The sequence below is a fragment of the Oryx dammah genome, unplaced genomic scaffold, assembly GCF_014754425.2.
Source record: "Oryx dammah isolate SB20612 unplaced genomic scaffold, SCBI_Odam_1.1 HiC_scaffold_26, whole genome shotgun sequence".
NCBI lineage: Eukaryota > Metazoa > Chordata > Mammalia > Artiodactyla > Bovidae > Oryx > Oryx dammah.
This window is the reverse complement of record NW_024070210.1, coordinates 69,870,725-69,892,082: the sequence shown is the minus strand read 5'-3', so window position 1 is coordinate 69,892,082 and position 21,358 is coordinate 69,870,725. Positions and strand designations below refer to the sequence as shown.

Sequence of the window (21,358 nt, the reverse complement as noted above, 5' to 3'; positions counted from 1 at the left end):
TGGCTCACTGAAGGATCAAGAAGAAAACCTGATTGTAGTCATTCGAGGACACAGAGGAGAAAGAAGAAAAGATATACCAAACAATCAGCAATTGTTCCTGCTGCAGCACTGAAACGTTACAGCAACAACGTGGTTGGCACTTGCAAAGGGGGGGTGTGGTCGTCTGTGCGGTTCTAGGGTTGAGCTAAGATGTGTGAGTAGCTTTACAAAACATTCTAGAGGAGAGACTTCCCTAGCTTGTTTAACAGGTGGGTCATCCTCAGCAGCCTTTGCTTCTGGACTTACAAGGAAGAGGTGGTACCTGATATATAAAGATCACCACATGCTGTTAAGATTTGGTGATCCTGCCATCTCTGGTGGCTTAATAAAATTTCACATCAGACACAAACACTTGAGAATTTGAGCACAGTTTTACAAGGTTAAACAGACTCGATGGAACATTTGCTTTTCACTCATACCAAAGAAAATGTAAACACGGTAAATTTAATGTTTCAATTGTTTTATATGATTCTCCAACAGGCCCCCAGCCTCCATTAGTGGACAACACAATATTTCAGTCTTGTCGGGGAAATTTTGCCAAAGGAATCTGATTTTTCTTAAATTCTTTAAACTGAGGCCACAGCTTAAGTCTCCATCCTGTTTGACATCCTCGTGAGTGACAAGAGTCATCATCTACACGGAAAATAGCTTTTTCCCCACAGACCTTCTTGCAGGCACCACAAGTCTGCAGTAAAAGGAAATGCCTATTTCAAAGTAGAATGATTAGGAGTTCCTGGGTAGGGTTCTGACTGTACCATGTATTAATAGCTTTAGAGAAACTGAGAGATACTGTGAGAAAACCCCACATGTGTTTTCATGAGATGGATGGGAAGCATTTTAATAAAAAATAATGCTGGCAATGCAGCATGTCAGGCTTTAATAGAATATTATGAATAGTCAAAGCAAATGAATGGATACAATGAGTTTAACAGGGGATGTTCTAGGAGTGAAAGCAACACGCACACCAAGGAATTATGGGTAAGGAGAAAATGAGAGTGTGCTAATGATTGGATGCAAACAAGCAATGAGTAATTCCAGAGCTCACAGTTAAACAAACTGCTTGTGGCACTAATACGTGTGCCCAATTACCAATTCAGAAAGAAAATAAAAAGCAGTTTCAGTAGAGTCAGGGTGGGAAATCTCCAATTAGCACCAATTAGCGAAGTTGCTTCCTAGAATGGAATTCTGGGGACATTAAAAAACAAAATTCTCCCAGAATGCCTGATGGAAGCATTTCTTTACCAGGTGGTGAAACTCCTAAAGTATAATTTGATGAGGATTTGTGCCTCAGGGATGGGAACACAGACATGAGTTGGAACTTGCCTGCTCGATTTGACTGGTCAATCATGGGCTGTACTATTCTTCTTCTGGCATTAATAAACCTGAAATAGAATAGAGACGACCAGTCAGCAAATGCAATTTGTGTGCTCCGTGAACACCTTCGCACGCTGCGGAGAATAGAGTACAGTCGAACATCTACCAAAAATTATCTTTTTAATTTGAAGGCAATTTTTCCTCTCCATGTTCAAAAATAGCTGACTGATCATCTCCCCTGTCATCTCATAACCAAGTCGAGGCTGACTTGCTAAAAACAAGTTACTCGGGAAGAGAAAAAAGTTTTCCCTGCGAAAACTTGTATTAATTTGCAACTGTGCTTCTGCCTCTTGAACAAATCAGAATCTTAAGTTCACAGGCTGGAAGATTTTCCCCTTTCCCTAAACTCCATCATAGGGAGATCCCGCTTCCCCTCGCAGCTGGTCATAAATGGAGACCAGGCTCTGGCACTCGGCTTTCACAAGGTATTGTTAGGTCAGCAAAGCCATCAATTAGGCTGTCTGAAGTTTTATCACCAACACAGCAGTAATAAGTGCTGGCCAGAAAGACTTCTGCTCTTCGGCAACTCCTGCAGTTTAAGCCTGTAAAGTTAGGGGTCATTTAGAGGTCAGTGCCAGCTGGGGGCGGCCTTTCCAGTCTAAGCTGGGACACCCAGGGCAGGGATAAAGGTAACTGCCAACCATAAACCCAGCCACCTTTCAACCCACTAGAAAGACAGAGCCTCAGGTACACATGGTTGATATTAGAGTCTAAGAAACATTTTCAAATCAGGTGGTGGCTGAATCACAGGAATGTAAAGGAGAAGCAGTTATTTCGTCTAGAAGCCTGGATCTAATTTTGTTGGAAATCCAAAAATAAGTGCCTACTTCATGTTACTTTAATGTTTAATAATGCCCATCAAATATTCATGTACAAACAGAGTAAGATGATAAGAAATCTCCTTTATTTCTCCAAATTTAATAAAAACAAACCAATTTTCTACCATTTGCGAGTTACCCCTGTCCCCGTGCATTTAATGACATGCATTCCCCACACACTTGAGCTGATGCACAAGATTCACTGGCTGTGCATTTTCAGGGGGGACACGGAGGGAGGGGGTTGCCTAGCCTATAGCTAGCTGTTCCTTCAAAACAGAACCACGGATGATCTTTCCCAGTATTGCAACCCCATGGACTACAGCACACCAAGCTCCCCTGTCCTTCACTATCTCCTGGAGTTTGCTCATTCCCAGTATTCCCAGTTTCAAATCTTAAGTGCATAGGGACTTCATGATTAATGAGTTCGCATGGGGTCACGGTCAGGAACTGAAAGCTCCTTCTTTGAAATTAGCCAGGAAAATTCTAGTGTGTGCTGGCAGCTCTGTGCTCCTATGGTGTTGTAGTCCCTTTTGCAGAGGACAGCAGCCCACGCCCTTTTAGGCCTCCTGTGAGCACTCTGGTGGGAATACAATTAGATTGAAGAAAAATAGCTGAGAGAAAACCAAAGGAGTCTTTTGCATAAGGCGTTTGTTTGGCAAACAATGCACTTCTTTATTACTTAAGAACGGGTAGCTCAGGTTGTCAAAAATGTCACACCCCCTCAGGTTTGGGCAAGTAAGTGACAGGTTATGTGAGGTGAAAACAAAAAGAGGAGAGTGGAAACGGTATATATTCCCTCCAGGCACTTTTAAGTGTTGCTGAGGAATAGCTGATCAGATAGATCACAAAGCCTTTTAGAAGTACCCCTCAAATCTTAGTGGTCTACTCTTTCCCTCACTGCTCTTACTGGGACCTTTCAAGGACAACTGACCTGAGAGTTGCACCAGAAAACTCCTTTTATCAGCTCAGATTATGACCCATTGAGATGCTCAGAAGAGTGGGAGAAACCTTTCCTCTTCTCCTTGAAGTTTCTAATGGAGGACACACATGGCAGGGTTTTCACCTCTTATGTACTAGTAATCCCGGTTTTGTTTTTTTCCTATAGAGCAACTCTTTAGGTAAAAGGAATTGCTATTTTTCCCTTTTTAATTTCACCCTTTTACTCTTTTATTATTTACATCTGGAGGTTGTTCCCTTCTTTATGTCTTTCTCAACAGTTCCCCCAAACACTCCCTGCCTCACAGAGTTGCAAGGCATCATGGTCCTTAGTTCTCAGCAGGAGAACTCCACACTGTCTTCAAACAAATAATTACAGGGAAGGTTAGAGGTTCACTCAAAGGTCATTTCTTTGGATACTCCTCAGAATGTTTACATTAGTAAAAACGGGGTCCTCTCAAAAGGTTGTTCAATGGGGGATCCACAACAATGCAGAACATTAAAAAAGCATTCTGTGTGCTCACAAGTCTTTATAGAAGTGCTGAACTTGGAAATGCCACTCTAGTATTACATTTTCAACTAGTTACCATGGCATGGACTGGACGTTCACTAGCAGTTATGGCGATGGCCTTTCTTTGCCCAGTTCTGCTAAACAAATAGGCAGAGAGGCCTCTGAAGGTTTTCACTAGATCTTACCAGGTCAGAGAGATTTTGCTTTTTTCCCTAGGGTTTCTCTGAACTGTTGTTCTCAAACAATGTTTGTGAACCATCGTGCTATATCTTGCCAGATTCCTGATTCTACCACATTCTTTCGAATCACAGAATTTGTAAAACATATGGGTCCCAATTTTTCGGAACTCTCTTACCATACAACTCTTGCCAACTGTCAGCTCCCCTGATCCTAGGCTATCTTATGAACACCATAGATGTCATTATTAAAATTAACAATTAATAAGCTGACTGTAAGAACACTTCAACACTCAAAGATTAAATTACTCCCACTGCACAGATGACCCATAGGCCACTCTTAGAAAACACACCCAATGTACATAAAATGAAGCCATTTAATTATAGACTTACAAAAATCAAACTAAAAGTATTTTTTTAAATTTCTTTATGTGAAATTTCCAAATGTGGTCTTTCCCCCAAATTAGATGACATGAAAGTTTTTTCCACCTTCTCTGATATGTATTTTAAGATGAAGTTATTCAGTGCTCAAGCAATAAGCAGAATATCAAGTTTTGATCTACTTAAAATTTGAAGTCTAAATTGAAAATTGCCTGATCTTCCATCTTTCAAGGTCCAAGCTCCATTCATATGGAAAAATGCAACTCACTGGTTCAAAGACAAAAGACATCTTAAAAGGCTCAAAAAGGTTTCTTGGATATTAAATGGGTCTTACAAAATAACATTTTGATGAGTTAAGTGTAAATGAATCAGACACATATGGATTAAGTTATCCTTGAATTTCACACGGGTTTAAAAACTAAGGGGAAAAGAGGGTGTTGGCAAAAACATTTTGGACTTTGCCAAACCCAAAACATTTGAAAAATTGCTGAAGACATCCAACTAACCAAAATGCAGCAAGCTGCACCCAACTTTAATGAAAACCCCCACAAGTTATTTCCAATCCAAAGACTGTTAGGTTTTTCATCTGTATCTGATATTAAAAAATGCTCTAAATTGTAATGTCATCCCAGAATGATTTTGAAGTTGAGGACACATACTTTTCTATTGGTATAAACTATTTAACCCCAAATCACAAAGTCTTCTTAGATATTAAATAGCTCTTAAAAACATTCTGAGGTTTGTATAACTTGCATGTAAAATGTGCCACATATGATAAATGCCATAAATAAAATGTGCTAGTAAGCCTAATGCCTTATCCAGATTTCACTTAAAAAAAAATTCATTAGCCTCACTGTGACTTTTTAAGGGCTAGAGATAATTCCATTAGTGACTCCCTAGGGAATGAGTACCCTAAAATACACTACTTCCATTGATTTGTGTTGAACACAAAGTTAGTACACAGGCTCATGCAAAAGCTTTGGAGAGGATCTACTAAGACTATCTACTTTCTCACTAAATTTTATCAAAATAGAAAATGCATTAGTATGTGTGATCCCTAAAAATTATATACTTAGACGGTTAGCTTAAAAATAAACTTGATTACAGAAATAAATTCAATGCCTTTCCAAGAATCATGAGGCCTTTTTGAGTCAACTGAGAGTGAATATATATATGTGTATGTGTGCACGCGTAAGTGTGTTTAGGCTAAGCCATGTCCGACTCTTTGTGACCCCATGGACTGTAGCCCGCCAGGCTCCTCCATCCATGGGATTTCCGAGACAAGAATGCTGGAGCTGGCTCACATTGTCTTCTTCAGGGGATCTTCCCAACCCAAGGATCAAGCGATCAAACCTGTGTCTTCTGCCCTGGCAGATGGATTCTTTTATATATAAAAAGAATAAACCCAAGAGAGGAAAATATCATTGAAATCTCATCTTGTCTTTTTGGAGAGAGGTCTTCTGGAGACCTCTCCCACATCCTCACCTTAACCCCCCACAAAAAAAGCCAAACTTTTCTGTCAATGAAATCTGACCATGGTGATTTTCTTTCTAAAGTGTGTTCACTCCTGAGCATATTTCAGATTGATAGAAGTAGACTTGGGTATCTTTCCAGATTGTTGGTTGATTCCTTTTCCTTTCTTTTTCTCCATCTTTTTTAAATGGCTGATAAATCCCTCCTTCTGGTTCACTAACTTCATTCCCCACCTGGTAACCCATTCCTTGTGGCAGCATTCCTTTTGTTAGAAAGTGTAGACCTCCATGGAGTCAACTGGAAAGGTGGATGCTAGCCCTGAACCCTCTGAGGAGGAATCAAGAATCCCTGGAAGTGAAGATTTTGCATGGATTGGTCTGGTCAAAGAAGTAGAGGTAGAACTGCCGAAGAGAGATCAGATCAATTTGGAAGAGGTATTGTCCAAATACCTTGGTGATTGGGGACCTTTTAAAAAATGAAAAACCTGTTTCTTCACTTTTCTCAGCCACAAAACTCATCGGAGAAGGTGCTTATTCACAAAGCTTGCTACTGGCTGGGATTTGCAACAGTGAAGTCTATCAGGACAAGTCCATTATTAAGTTTCTTCGACTTTTCTGAGTTCAAGAAGAAGGCATGTCTATCTCTGTGCTGTGGTTATGGCTAAGAGCAGGGTTTTCTCAGTGAGATATACTGACAAGGTTGAATCAGTGAATCAAGCAGATTTAATACCTTTGAATGTGTACTCCAACACACAAATGACTGAGTCATGTCTCAAACCTGCATTTTTCATGGGTGGCCAGATAGTGGGTCTTTTCTCCCACACAACTGTGAGCAAAGTAAGGTAAACAAATGAGATTCATGGGTTATTTAGGGATACAGTTATGGTTCATAATCAATTTCCCTAGAGCTTTTTAATTTGATAGAGGTGAGATTGGCCTAATGGAGATGCAGGTTTGATCCCTGGGTTGAGAAGATCCCTGGAGAAAGAAATGGCAACCCACTCTGGTATTCTTGCCTTTGAAGTCCCATGGACAGAGGAGCCTGGTGGGCTACAGTCCATGGGGTTACAAAGTGTCAGACACCACTTAGTGACTGACTACACACACAGATTAGTCTACAGCTCTCAAAATACCATGAACTAACACTTCTAAGTTTACAATATGAAAATACGATATTAATCTGGACTCACACACTTTTTGTAGCTTTACGAATATGCCTTGAGTAGTGGAGTGTTTTTGCTGACATGAAAAGCCCTGAGCAAAATTATCAAGTAGGTGATGCTCATCTTTCGACAGCTTTCTACTGTGGTTTCCCAAAATAATTTCATCTTAATTCTTCCTTCAAGATAGGAGGGCTCACATAGGTTCTTTACTAAAATACCCTACTCTGGGTAAACCCTTCTCAGATATTGTTCCATATTCCAGACTTCTCTGTAGAGCAAAGTGATGAAGAGCATAGGAACATATTTTCTGCCCTTTACTTGCTGTGTCACCTTGGGCAAGTCTATGTAAACTTCCAAGATTCAGTTTGATTCCTATCTATAAGCTGGGGTGATAGTTGAACCCAGATCATTTTGAGGATTAAGGAGGGTATTGCTTGTAACATCTTTGTGCCACAGTACCTGGCACACAGTAAAGGCTTGTTAAATGTTAACTTACACTCAAAATGCATGTATACAATGCCCCCTCCTAAAGAGCTCTGTTCTCTTACAGGTAATAATTAACACTAGGTGAGTTATTATAAAACAAAGCCAAGCTGATTGATAAGAGGATAATAATGTGCTGTACCCCTGAAGGTAGCACGTGTTCATGCCATGTAGGGTCTTCCCAGAGATTACAGCTAATCCAAGTGTATAATGTCATGGTGGCGATTTTAGACACTGGAGTGGGTGTCTGCTGGGGGGCAGGGTAGTGGGGTGAGCTATTTTGGAATCACTCTCTTAACAATTCTTTGGATCCTTGCAACTCTGTGCTCCATGGACCAACCATATCAACATCAACTCAAGCTCGTTAGAGCTACAGAGATAAGTGATCCCTACCCTGGCACTTCCCAGGTGGTGCTAGTGGTAAAGAACCCATCTGCCAGTCCCTGGGTTGGGAAGATTCTCTGCAGGAGGGCACAGCAACCCACTCCAATATTCTTGCCTGCAGAATCCCTCGGGCAGAGGAGCCTGGTGGCCTACAATCCATAGGGGTGCAAAGAATCGGACACGACTGAAACGACTTCACGTGCACACACCTTGGCACTAATGAATCTGAATCAATATTCTGAAATATTTCCAGGTGACACAAGCACATTTAAATTTGAGAATTCCTGCTCTAGGTCACATACCAAATACATGATCCAGTATTCTTACTAAGAACAGAAACTTGCAAAGATCAAGTTTTAATCAAGAACCGGAGCTGCGAATATGCACATACTATTCTCTTTAGGTATCTCAGATCTAAACAGTCCTTTAATCACTTGTTTTGGGCAACAAACAATTTAGAGTAATTTAATACATTTCATTCTGTCAGTGCCTCCGACAGGAAAATCTGGACTGATAGAGTGTTTTTGTGGAAACTGTTCTCTCTCAGGAATGGATAGCAGGGAAATGGTAGATTTATATTTTTATTTCATGTAGCTCTGCACTGTTTAAGTTTTTAATAATAAGCTTGATTGTTTTTTATAATTTAAAAAATCTTTAGAATGACCTGGAGAATTTGGCATCCTATTTGACTCAGGCTTACATGGCCAATAGTAGAGACTTTTTAATAAAAGTATTTGAGAAATTCCTTGAAGATAGGGAATTATCTTTTATTTTCTTTATAATACTGAGGAACAATAAACACTATTCCATAAGGATAATCTCACTCAATAACAAAACATCCCAGCAGGTTATGATTTTGAAGCACTGTTACTCTCCCAGAACACCATCAGATTATTCATATGTGGCTATTTATCATGCACTATAAAAGTGATCTTTCAAAGCTACTTGAAAGCAAAGGAGGAGGAAATACGCAAACTTCCTTAGCTATTCATATCTAGGATCTATCCTCTTAAAGATAAAATACTAAGTCAATAGACATAAGTTGTAGTGTATTACCTCATTCTGTACATGATTTATTGCAGATGGAAATCAACTAGAAACTGAATTACTTTGAAAGTTTTACTACTGACATTAAAATTCCAGATCTGTATACCTATAATCCTAATAGTGCTTCTGAAAACAATTCTTTGCAGACACGGAAGATACATCTATAACTTTATTCAGTTCTATCAGCATAAAAAAATTGGAGTAATCATCTTCAAAATTTCCAATTATGAAGTCCCTGTTCATCTATCTGAACCTTATTGCCTGACTGGGCTTCGAAAAAATCAACCAGTCACTTGACAATCAGTTACACACATTATAGCTGGTTCTCATCATGTTCCTAGCCACTTACTAATTCGTGCTAACAGGAGGAGATCCTTACAAATCTATCATTTCTTTAGCTTTCAAGACCCACTTTGATTGGAGTATTAATTCTCTATCCTACTTCTCAGTGGAAGCCACCTGAGCATTAACTTGCCAAAAATATACCAAGCTGTTTAGCAATTATGTATCAGCGATGTTTGAGGAGATCAAGGTGCACTCACATGCCCTATGCTATGGATATCTCTCTGATTAGCTTGTCATCTGCTCGGAAGAAGATGTAGGCGGATTCTCCCATACAGTCTAGCAGGCCAGCTGTTAGCTGCCTGTCAAGCCCTCAAGTGGACAAGTAGTCCAGGAGCAAAAATGTCACTCCTTTGATCTGGCAAGGAGCAGCTGCTGATTTATAGAGTAGGACTTTGTTCTTCCGTTCTATTTTACTTTCTTTCCTAAGGCAGAACCACAAAATCCAGGAGAAAAAAAAAAGTGCCGTTCCCAGCAACATCAACAAGCTCTGACAACTGCAACAGGGTTTTTCTTGGCCCGAACAAAGCTCTCAGGCATCTCCTTTGACGCTCACCTTTCCCCCCCTCCCCCCTCCCCACCATTTTTTGCAATGCGGTAGTTATTGTTTAATTCAGCTTCTGTAAATGGAATGGACTGTGGCCAGCAAGCCTGGGGCATAAACACACCTGTATGAAAGGAGCCTTATTGTAGCAACCATCCACAAGCAAGCTCGCATGAACCACGTTCCTGAGTTCAGAAAGAATGCTCCATTTTTCCTGACAGCAAATTTTACCCTAAGTGAGTTTCTACTTTTGTTGCCACCAACCTGTGATGACCACATGTGAACTGTTTCCTCTTCAATGGCATTACACTCTTTAAATCCAAGAGAAAAAGGGATTCACTTTTTTAAATCTGTGAGCAAACAGATCCATCAAAAATGTTTATTCACTGTCTACAATATCAATCATTAAGCCTTGAATTAAACAACATCCAGAAAGGCTTTTGCAAATGCAGTATCAAAGATGCCATAATGTTGATTTCGTTACCACTGATTTATACTGACACAGGCTTCCCTGAGTAATATATAAGGAAAAAAAATCAACAACAAAATCTCCATAAGCCATATGCATCGCCTTGCTAAGAATTAAACTGGTTTCAAATGCACAATCCTGTTCTTAGTGGATACATCTGTCACGTCAGAGATGCCCTGTCAACCAAGTGGGACAGGAAACAATGTGGCCTTGAGATAAGCTGTGAGAAGTCAGCAATCATATGCAAGTATGTATGTGTACATGTGTGTATACACATACATGTATGTGTATGTATGTACACATATACATATCAGGCAATAAACTGCAGAGATTAACACCTGGCTAAGTTTTCTGTGTGGCTGCTGGAAGGAAGGGTAAAAAGGGTCATCAACTCTAGGATATGTAGACATATAACCACATAGGTCATAGACAGAAATTTTGTGGGTGGCAGGAATGCTGAAAATGAAGGAGAAAAGAATGGCTGTTTAAACATCTTTTTTTGCCATCAAGTCATGTTCTAGTGTTTGCTCTCTTCTCCCCTTTCTCACTTTCACCAAGATGAACAGACTTTTTTCAAAACCTCATTCCTTGCTCTACCCTATGGTCAATCAACAGTTACTCAGGACAAACCTCTTCAGTGTTTAGAGGATTATCCTAGTAGACTTTTCCCTGGGACTGCGTACAGGTCCCAGAGTTGGGGGGTGGTGGGAAGATAGAGGATAGGAAGGGCAGCAAGGTATAAAGAAGCAGGGATTCCATATGGCCTATTTTCATCCTTTCTCAATTCTAAAAAATTTAGAAGGAATAATTTTTAAGGTCCACAGTAACCTATACATGCATAACACACTGATAACTTCTACGCACTTTATCTAACAAAAGACAAGTTTAATGACAAAATATCACAAGGTCATATATAATAAGAACTTATATATAAGATGAAAATATATCATTATATGACTCTCTCTATGTCCACATATATATTTAAAATTTTGAAAATGCAACTTATGCCTTTAAAGAATTTTACTCTTCACAACTACAGAAACAAATCAAAAAGCACAATTTGAGGATACATCATAATCCTAAATAAACATGGTCCACACTCGGTAAATAAGTGTGATGGGGTCAAAAGAGAAGTCAGAAGTCAAGTTAATCATCAGCTTCTTGGATGAGGGAAGTTGGACCAGATTAAAATAGTATAGATTATTGAGAAAGAAGGAAATAAGGAAATGGTGTGTGTGAAGACACTGAAGTAGACTAAGGCCCAATGTGTGCAAGGGAGGGTGCAGACACTGAATTCTGACAGGCTCCTGGTTTTGGTCTGAAAAACACAACCACAGTTAATATACAAGCTAGGGGAGGCACCTTTATTTTTTCAGCTTTATCGAGATACAACTGAAAAATAACACTGTATAAGTGTGACATCAAGACTGCTTGGAGAAACATCAACAATGTCAGATATCCCGATGATACCACTTTAATAGCAGAAAAGGAAGAGGAACTAAAGAGCCTCTTGATGAGCGTGAAAGAGGAGAATGAAAAAGCTGGCTTAAAATGCAGCATTTAAAAACTAAGATCATGTCATCCAGTTCCATCATCATGACAAATAGATGGGGGAAAAGTGGAAATAGTGACTTGGGCTCCAAAAATCATTGTGGATGGTGACTACAGCCATGAAATTAAAAGACACTTGCTCCTTGGAAGAAAAGCTAGACAGCATATTAAAAAACAGAGACATCACTTTGCCACCAAAGGTCTGACATAGTCAAACCTTCCCGGACATAGTCAAAGCTATGGTTTTTCCAGTAGTCATGTGTGAATGTGGGAGTTGGACCATATAAAGATGGCTGAGCACCAAAGAATTGATGCTTTCAAACTGCAGTGCTGGAGAAGACTCTTGAGAGTCCCTTGGATAGCAAGGAGATCCAACCAGTCCATCCTAAAGGAAATCAACACTGAATATTCATTGGAAGGACTGATCCTGAAGCTCCAATACTTTGGCCACCGGATGCGAATAGCTGACTCATTGGAAAAGATCCTGATATCAGGAAAGATTGAGGGCAGGAGGAGAAGGGGGTGACAGAGGATGAGATAGTTGGATGGCATCACTGACTCAATGGACAAGTCTGAGCAAACCGCAGGAGATAGTGAAAGACAGGGAACCCTGGCATGCTGTAGTTCATGGGGTCGCAAAGAGTTGGACACAACTGAGCCACTGAACAAGTTTGACATGTAATATTGTATAAACTTAAGGTAGTGTTGATGTGACACATTCATATTACAAAATGGTTATCTGACACCTCCATCACATCACATAATTACCATTTCTTTTTCACAGCAAGAACATTTAAAATCTATTCTCTTAGCAACTTTCAAATACATAAGACTGTTAATTATCATCACCTGGCTGTACACTGGACTTCTAGAACTTTCTCATCTTGAAGCTAGAAGTTTGCACCCTTCGACCAATATTTCCCTATTTCCCCCACCCAGGTGGAAGTTCTTGAGTAACTAATTGAACCTCTGAAATTCCTAAAGAGTAGAATGATAGATAAAATATGGTGCTTGAGGAAGATCTATTCTAAGGGCTACATATGAGCTGATGAGAAGCAAGAAGCTAAATGGTAGAAAGCTGTTATATTCCAAGCAGAAGAGGGAAATGTATACTCAGACTAAGTTGGTAGAAATACAAAAGAAGTGGGACATGTGGCTTGGAGAACAACTGATGAATTGTGTTTAGATGGCAAGGAAGAGATACAAATAGAAGTGCTATTATAAGAGGATAAACTTGAGAATCTATGTCTGGTATGCTATAGTATTCATTTGATAAAAATTGGAAATTTCAGAGGAATTCCTACTTGTTATGGTAAGGGGGCACAAACTCAATTTTCTAAAAGTTACCTTTGAGTTGACAGTGGGACTTTCAGGCTGAGAAACTAGGCAGGCCACTCAAGATAAAGGACAAAAAGAGAGTGAACGGTTGCCACCGTTGGAAAGAAGCGACTTTAACTTCAAAACCTTCTCGTCTCTTCAAAACTCCAAAACTAGATGAATATTTCAGACTGTGGCAACAAGTATAATAAAGTACCTGCGGGCGTACTAAATCACTTCAGCCGTGTCCGACTCCTTGTGACTCTATGAATCATAGCCCCCCAGGCTCCTCTATCCATGGGATTCTCCAGGCAAGCATACTGGACTCTGGGTTGTCACACCCTCCTCCAGGGGATCTTCCCAGTCCAGGGATGGAACCCCAGCCTCTTATGTCTCCTGCATTGACAGGCGGGTTCTTTACTGCTAGCACTACCTGGGAAGCCCAATCAACTGCCTGACTAGTTCCAAAAAAGTACTTCTTCCTACATCCTCCAGACTTTATGAAGTCCATTATCTAACAATGTCTGGTCAATTGTTAATTAATTGTCAGTAAAAGCCTTTATTCCTATTAGGTCCAGCTTGTTGGTTTTTCTTTTAATTCTGAGATAATCTGTGTAATTGGAAGCTGATGGTAATATGTCCCTGGCACACTGTGTACACTTCATACTTGGTGGAATTTACAAAAAAGTTTTAAAAATCTGAAATACGAAAAATATAAAGAAGATGGTGTTTTTAAGCAAGAGTGGTAAGACAATCAAGGGTGGGTTTTCTCCAGGTGGTGACAACAATTTAGAAGAGAATTGATAGTACAAAGTGTTACACTGAAAAGAGACTCCATTAAGTGTGATGGCTTCCAAATTGTGTCCTCCTTTCAAACCATATTTTTCTTTTTAAATGGGCTTTTAAAGTGAAAAATATAGCACTTCACCCAAAACGGTGTGGAAACAAATGGTTCTCAAGTCTCTATTCTTCAACTCAGGCCAAACCACACCAACACCAACAATCTAAAGCCACTTGGTGTTTGGCAGGAAGGGGCTTGCATGAGAATGTCCCCATGGTCCTTTCATTTGTCTGTAGGGCTCCTTTTTCTAAAGCAGCAGGGGAGACCTCAGAGACCAGCATGGCATGCCAGGAGTGTTTGTATGGGCCAGCCTCTTATCCTTCTTCCAACTCTCCTGCTGGTTTAAAAGAAAGAATGTGGCAGAAGACACATTTGGAAGGTGGCAACATTCTTAGGGCCCTTTATCAATACCACTGCTTTCTTTAAATTGTAGCTTGGTCTCTTGTTTGAGAGGCTGAGATTTTAGCACTTTTAAAGGGAACCATAAGTGAGAAATCTCCTAGGTGTTAAGCTTTAGAGTGGCTTCAGCCCAAAATCCAAAAAAAAAAAGAGAGAGAGAGAGATTAAAACACAGAAAGTCAAGTAATATTAAAAGAAAGATCTAACAAAGTATTATAAATATGTATATGGGGTACACTTTTCCTGTTTAAACCATGTTATTTAACCAGTTTCTACTGGCATCTAGTCCAGGTGCCAAAGGGGGGGGCAATCAAAGATTTGTAAAATTTCAAAGTCACTTGAAATAAACTATATTTCTAATAGCTATACATCTAACAATAGTTTTTAAAAATATATTATGAAAACATATCCCATGACGTCAAGAGGCAAAAAAAAATCTATTCATAAATACATGACTTAATAATGTCCTCACATTTATGATGACCAGACATCAAAGACCAAATTCCAAATAAAATTTCTTGACTGCCTTTCCTTATAACAAATTAAACGTCTTTTTACTTTGATTTGCAGCTGGGTAGCATTCTGTATCTTCTTCAGAGATGTTATATACAGTCTTCCCAATGTGACGGTATTATTACCCACAAAATTTTTAGCATCATCCCGTAATCATAAAAGACATAAAATATATCTTTATAAATCACAAGAGACTTAGCAAACCAGCAGTTATGCCACATCTGCTTTAGTCCTTAAATATTTTAGCTTTAGAGGGTTAGTTAGTGGATTTCTTTCCCTCGAATTGCAGAGAAATAAAGACATCAACCTTTGATTCCTGTATTCCACACTCAGCTACAGTCACCAACAGACAAAGAAGCAAACACTGTGTATTGCAATTTGAAAGGAATTTTTTGCATATTCACATCTCACACTTATCAGAATTCCCTAAAGTGGCCTAACTATTAGAAATAGAAATGATAGCATTTGAATTTTCTCCATTTTCACAGTAAAGATAAAGTAACATAAAATAATTTAATTTTGAAATTGATTTAACTGCTATACAGTTATATACATATAAACAAAAAGACAATTAATAAGTATAAAGTTAATATGCCAACTACCTAGGAACATACTATTTCTTCTGTCTTTGGGGCCTTTCTCTCATGGCTGTCTGGTAAACACACCCTTCAATATTCTTATCAGAGAGTATCTTTTTGAGGTAACTTCCCAGATTCCATAGTTTGAGTAAGAAGCACTTCTTCAGTCAGTTGCACCTAGTTCAGAGATCCATCACAGCATGTATTCAATACTAAAATCATAATGTATATATCTAGCTTCTCACCAGGTAGTCTCAGAGGCCAGGGCCACGTCTTAATTCTATGTTATTGAAAGCATGTCAAACATACAGTACATCTTCAGTAAAATGTATGGTGAAGTGCAAACCAAATGACAATGAAAATAGGGTTCCTGTGTCTTGGAAATAATGTCAAATTGAGAATGGAAGAGCCCAGAGGAATTTTCTGTCCTCATTTTGCAAGTGACTGAATAGCTGAAGCCCTGATGAAATGACAGCATATTAAAAAGCAGAGACATTACTTTGTCCACAAAGGTCCATCTAGTCAAGGCTATGGTTTTTCCAGTGGTCATGTATGGATGTGAAAGTTGGACGCTAAAGAAAGCTGAGTGCTAAAGAATTGATGCTTTTGAACTGTGGTGTTGGAGAAGATTCTTGAGAGTCCCTTGGACTGCAAGGAGATCCAACTAGTCCATCCTAAAGGAGATCAGTTCTGGGTGTTCATTGGTAGGACTGATGCTGAAGCTGAAACTCCAATACTTTGGCCACCTGATGTGAAGAGCTGACTCATTGGAAAAGACTCTGATGCTGGGAAAGATTGAGGGCAAGAGAAGGGGACGACAGAGGACGAGATGGTTGGATGGCATCACCAACTCAATGGACATGGGTTTGGGTGGACTCCGGGAGTTGGTGATGGACAGGGAAGCCTGGTGTGCTGCGGTTCATGGGGTCGCAAAGAGTCGGACACAACTGAGCGACTGAACTGAACTGAACTGATGAAATGGTTTTTCCTAGAACGGGGCAGAGCTAAGGTGGGAAATAACTGTGGCGTCCTGTCTCTGGGCAGTGATCTTTGCACTCAGAAACAACTAAAGATACCGATTAGAGGCATTAGTTTAAAGATGTGACTCCATCTGGCTTTACGGATGCCAGGCAAATCTTGTGTATGGGGTGAAGGAAGAGAAGGACTTGACTTGGCAGAAAGTGGGCATCAGACTTTTCTAAGCTGGGTAACACTGAACGATAAATCCAGTTGCTGGAGAGGGGAGAATAAGCTGGGAATAATGGGAACTGAGCTCAATGGAATATTATGGTGTGCGTGTGTTTTGGGATAGATGAATAATAAGTAGAAACTGAAGAAAGAGGAAGGAAAGAAGAATAGAAAGCTTTCTTAAAATTTTTTTTCCCCAGATTGTACTCTGAAGGACACTGGTGTCAATGTTTCAGTGTTTCTGCAAAACAAAGACGGTAAGTCAAAGCGTGGTAGGGAGCAGCACTAAATGAAACAAAGAAAGGCAAAGTGTTAGTTGCTCAGCGGTGCTCAGCTCTGGCCACCCCATGGACTGTAGCCTAGCGGGCTCCTCTGTCCATGGGCTTTCCCAGGGAAGAGTACTGGAGCGAGCTGCCATCCCCTTCTCCAAGGACCTTTCCACCCCAGGCATCGAATCTGCGTTTCCCACACTGTTGACAGGTTATTTACCACCTGAGCCACCAGGAAAGCCCAAGCATATATCATGAATCTCTAAGAAGGCATGATAGTACAAATCAAACTCGGCTTCAGTTATTACGATTTTGAGGGGCACTACGCTATGGTTTTTCCTGGGGTCATGTATGGATGTGAGAGTTGGACTCTAAAGAAATCTGAGTGCCGAAGAATTGATGCTTTTGAACTGCGGTGTTGGAGAAGACTCTTGAGAGTCCCTTGGACTGCAAGGAGATCCAACCAGTCCATTCTGAAGGAGATCAGCCCTGGATGTTCTTTGGAAGGATTGATGCTAAATCAATCAATCTAGTACTTTGGCCACCTCATGTAAAGAGTTGACTCATTGGAAAAGACTCTGATGAGGGATTGGGGGCAGGAGGAGAAGGGGACAACAGAGGGTGAGATGGCTGGATGGCATCACCAACTTGATGGATGTGAGTTTGAGTGAACTCTGGGAGTTGGTAATGGACACGGAGGCCTGGCGTGCTGCAGTTCATGGGGTCGCGGACATGACTGAGCAACTGAACTGAACTGAGGGCTCCAAGGATTTGAAAAAATTAAGGAGTATTCTTTTTAACCAAAATTGTGTTTTTAAATCATTTATGAATTTGAAAATAGGATTTCCATGTTCCCACTTCCCCAAGTCAGACTCAAAGATAGAGAACCATTTGTAGGGCTCTTGTTTTATATCTTGTGCTCGATTAGTCCCTCAGTCATGTCCAACTCTTTGTGACTCCATGGACTCTAGCTCCATGGATGGGCTCTTTTGTCCTTGGAATTTTCCAGCAAGAATACTGGAGTGGATTGCCATTTCCTACTCCAAGGGATCTTCCCAAACCAGGGATCAAACCCACGTCTTTTGAGTGTCCTGCATTGGCTGGTGGATTCTTTACCACTGTGCTTTCTGGGAAGCCTGTTTTCTATCTTACCTGTTCACAACACCCCCCTCCCAAGATTTTTATAAAACCTGACTACTCCATTGCCCTTGGACCCCTAAACATACTCAGGCTGAGAATGTTCTTTGAATTTCTCTATCTCAAAGATAGGTTGATCATTAGGAGATGATGCTAGGCTAAGATGTTTGCTCTAATTTTCCTCTTTTCCTACTTTTCTCGTATTTTCTTGCTCAATGAAATATTATAAAAAGCAACAACTATTATTGGGTATTTTGCTATGTGTACCTAAAATTTCTGCTTCAAAAATGATTCAGAAACTGAAGACTAATCTTAAAACTAGGAGGTTGTGTTTTTTTTTTTTTTTTGGCAACACCCTCTGCATCTTTCATTAATGAGAACTAAAACTTGGGCTGTGGCCATCTAACTTTAGCATGTCGACTACATGTGTTAGAGACTTCTGCATACGGAGGGTGGAAGATGGGGAGGAGAGAGACAGAGTCAGAGACAAGGCGGTGGGGGGAGCAGGACGTTAAGGAAAGACAGAAATAAGAAGGGAGGAGAGACAGGAAAAGAAGAAGTGCTGCTTTGGGTGAAGCACCTCGATGCACAGGCAATGCTCCATCCTCCTCTCCCCTCCCACCCCCGCCCCGCCCCCACCAATTCTACTTTTTCGTTTACAGAGTGTACTCGTACAAAATCAGCTTTTACTTAGAACTGTGTTAAACACCACCTGCCTGCCCTCTGAACCTCGCTGTCTCAGGAAGAGGTCAGCCCGGTGAAGGGCTCCACTTCTATAAGCAATCCTGTCATTCAGGCTAACAGCAGTGATTCACTCACAGGAGGCAAAAATGACTCAATTGTTGGGCTTATTGACTCCAGGGAGCACAGCTACTCTATCATTACCATGGAGTGCAAACACCCTGAGCTCTGTGTTGGTCCACTTAAAATTACTATTTGCTGTGAAGGATTGGCAAAGCAATTCTTAAAATGATGGGGGTGAAAGTCAGGCGAGTGCCATTATGGGCTTTTCCTTCCGTTTAAGCAGAAGCAAGCAGTACAGGACTCGTTCTGAGACTGACCCACTTATTTAACCTTTTGTTCACTTTGCTGTATTAACATATATTAACTGACTATATAAGCCCTGGGGGGGATTACCTCATGACCAAATTATGGTTCCATTTTCATGGGTAACCTCTCCTTGGGTGGAAATTAAACCCCAACATAAATACATTGTCAGTCCATACAGAATTGAGGAGAGATGCCCACAAACAAATTCTGAACGCCCGTCTGGCAAAGACCACAGCAACCACGGAGAGGTTTGGTAAATTAGACACTAGAGGAACTATTTGAAAAACCAAATAAATTTAATTAAATAAGTTACAAAATTATTTTCCAGTCTCTTATCTACTCCCTTTGGTTAATATCCATGACATACTGATGTTGCATAATTGCTCTTATGGAATGCTGCAGCTCTGAGCCATAATGAGCTGCCTTTGCACAAAGGCAGCAAAAGTGGTTTCCCTACAGAGTTATCTTCTCAATTATTTATACTTGCAACACTTTCACATAATGGCAGTTTTAAAATCAAACAAACAAAGCAAACCGTACAAGAAAGGAAGGAGACTAGAAGGTGCAGGGACCTTTTCTTTCCTTTTTGAACACCAGAAAGGAGAGACAGGCCACAGCGACTCAGCTGAATTTGGTTTCTTGAAAAGTCTCGGGGGCCCTGCAACCAGATGACATCAAAGCATTTGAGACTGCCACCTAGGTGAGGGATTAGAAACACTCTGCATACCTGCCTTGCTTTTCATCTGTCATATCCAAATATATAAAGGAATGCAAACTTAATTTTTGCCTTTTACAAGTTGGCCTTGAAAATTCCTAATCAGAAAACTTGACCCCCTACTCTCCGTTCCTGGAAAAAAAAAAAAAAAAGGTGCTAAACTGTCAAAATGATGTCAATGTAAACAGAAAATGGCTGTGTGCGTCATAGTGGCCCCCGAGGCAGCAGAGGGGATGGCCAGTTTTTATGGTGCTTATTTCCACTGTCCATACCTGCCTTTGGTTAATCAGTCAAAAACTTACATACAAAAAAGCTACTTTACAGTTCTACTATATACAGATATACAAAATAAGATAAAGAGTGCATTTAAACATTATGGGAAAACTATTATAATATTTAATTTTGGAAAATCTTTGATATGAAGTGTTATCACTGCTATGAAGTTTCAATTTACTTTGTTCTTAGCACTTAGCTTAGTCGACCATTCAGAGTAGGTACTCAATAGGCATTAGCCTGGTTATATTTCCAAGTTAGTCTACAGATGTGCTTGAAGAGCTTGTATTTTGAGAAATTAAAAGTCAACTTTTGACCAGACATACCTTTTGGATTTGCACAAAAATTTACATTTTAAGATTCTCCATTAAACAGGCAAAGATTCTAGCCTTTAGGAGGTAGTTACTACCTTCATTTGAAGAGATATTCTTGATCATATAATGGCCAGTCATACATCTGTGATTGAAGATATTTCCCATCAGCACCAGTGAGATAGAACTTTTATATCAGCTATCAGCTAGATCCAAAGAACAAACTCTTAAAGAAACTATTTCCTTAAACTCCCACAGAGAAAGATTATAAAGACACCATAAAAATAACAATTTTAAAAACCTCAAAATTTGTTTCTTGCAACTTGCATATATGCACACACTGAATTTACAAACACACACACACACACACATATATATTTGCTTTTCATTAATGTACCTTACATACCTTGTGGCTTTAAATCTCTTCTTTTTACACAGTTTTTAAAAATTAAGATATTTTCCCTCTCAAACACACAGGTACTACTCTGAAAGGTCAGAAAAAAAAAAATACACCCTGCTGAAAGGAAATTAGACCATTATCCATAACCCACCGGAGGACAGGCTGTGGGTTAGGTTGTCAGAGGGAAGCAGCTGGGGTTAAGTGGGGATCCACCATCTTGTTTGGCTCCACCCCCAGGAATCTAATGAACCAAATAGCACATTGTAGCCACTTGCTGCTTCTTACAGCTCCTCTTAGCCAGGGAAAGCTAAGGACGAACCCTATTTTCTGGCTACCTTTCGTTCTGCCACTCTTAGCTTCAGTGTCAAATTGTTTACTGGTGTGGTGGAAGCTGAAAGATTGTAGGCCCAATTCTACTCCTCAATATAAAACTACAGTCTATTATTTGGGCTTCTAGTAGCACTAGACACCTTAAACACTGAAAAAATTATCTTTCTAGGTGAGTGCATGTGTGCTTATGGACTGGATTTGTCCATAAGCAAAGGGTAATATATGGAGAATGCAGGTAATGGTGAGAAAACTCTTGAGCTAGAAGATTAAAAACAGAATCCTGGTATAGACAAATATAAATCTGAGTAAACTTCGATGTAAGGCTTCCCTGGTGGCTCAGACAGTAA

General features: G+C 40.0%; 1 protein-coding gene across 6 annotated transcripts in view; it reads right to left on the bottom strand.

The window, feature by feature from the left end:
• MEIS2 (Meis homeobox 2) overlaps nt 1-21,358 on the bottom strand; it is a 226,354-nt gene that overhangs the window by 4,201 nt on the left and 200,795 nt on the right. For 3 of the 6 annotated variants that reach the window (XM_040226974.1, XM_040226976.1, XM_040226978.1), the window contains 2 exons: nt 1,363-1,421; nt 1-28 (listed from right to left, as the gene is read on the bottom strand). The exon at nt 1-28 is cut by the window's left edge and continues 83 nt beyond it. In XM_040226974.1, the coding sequence (XP_040082908.1) occupies nt 1-28; nt 1,363-1,421 (87 nt within the window). The remainder of the gene's footprint in view (nt 29-1,362; nt 1,422-21,358) is intronic. The other 3 variants (XM_040226975.1, XM_040226977.1, XM_040226979.1) reach the window with 1 other exon arrangement.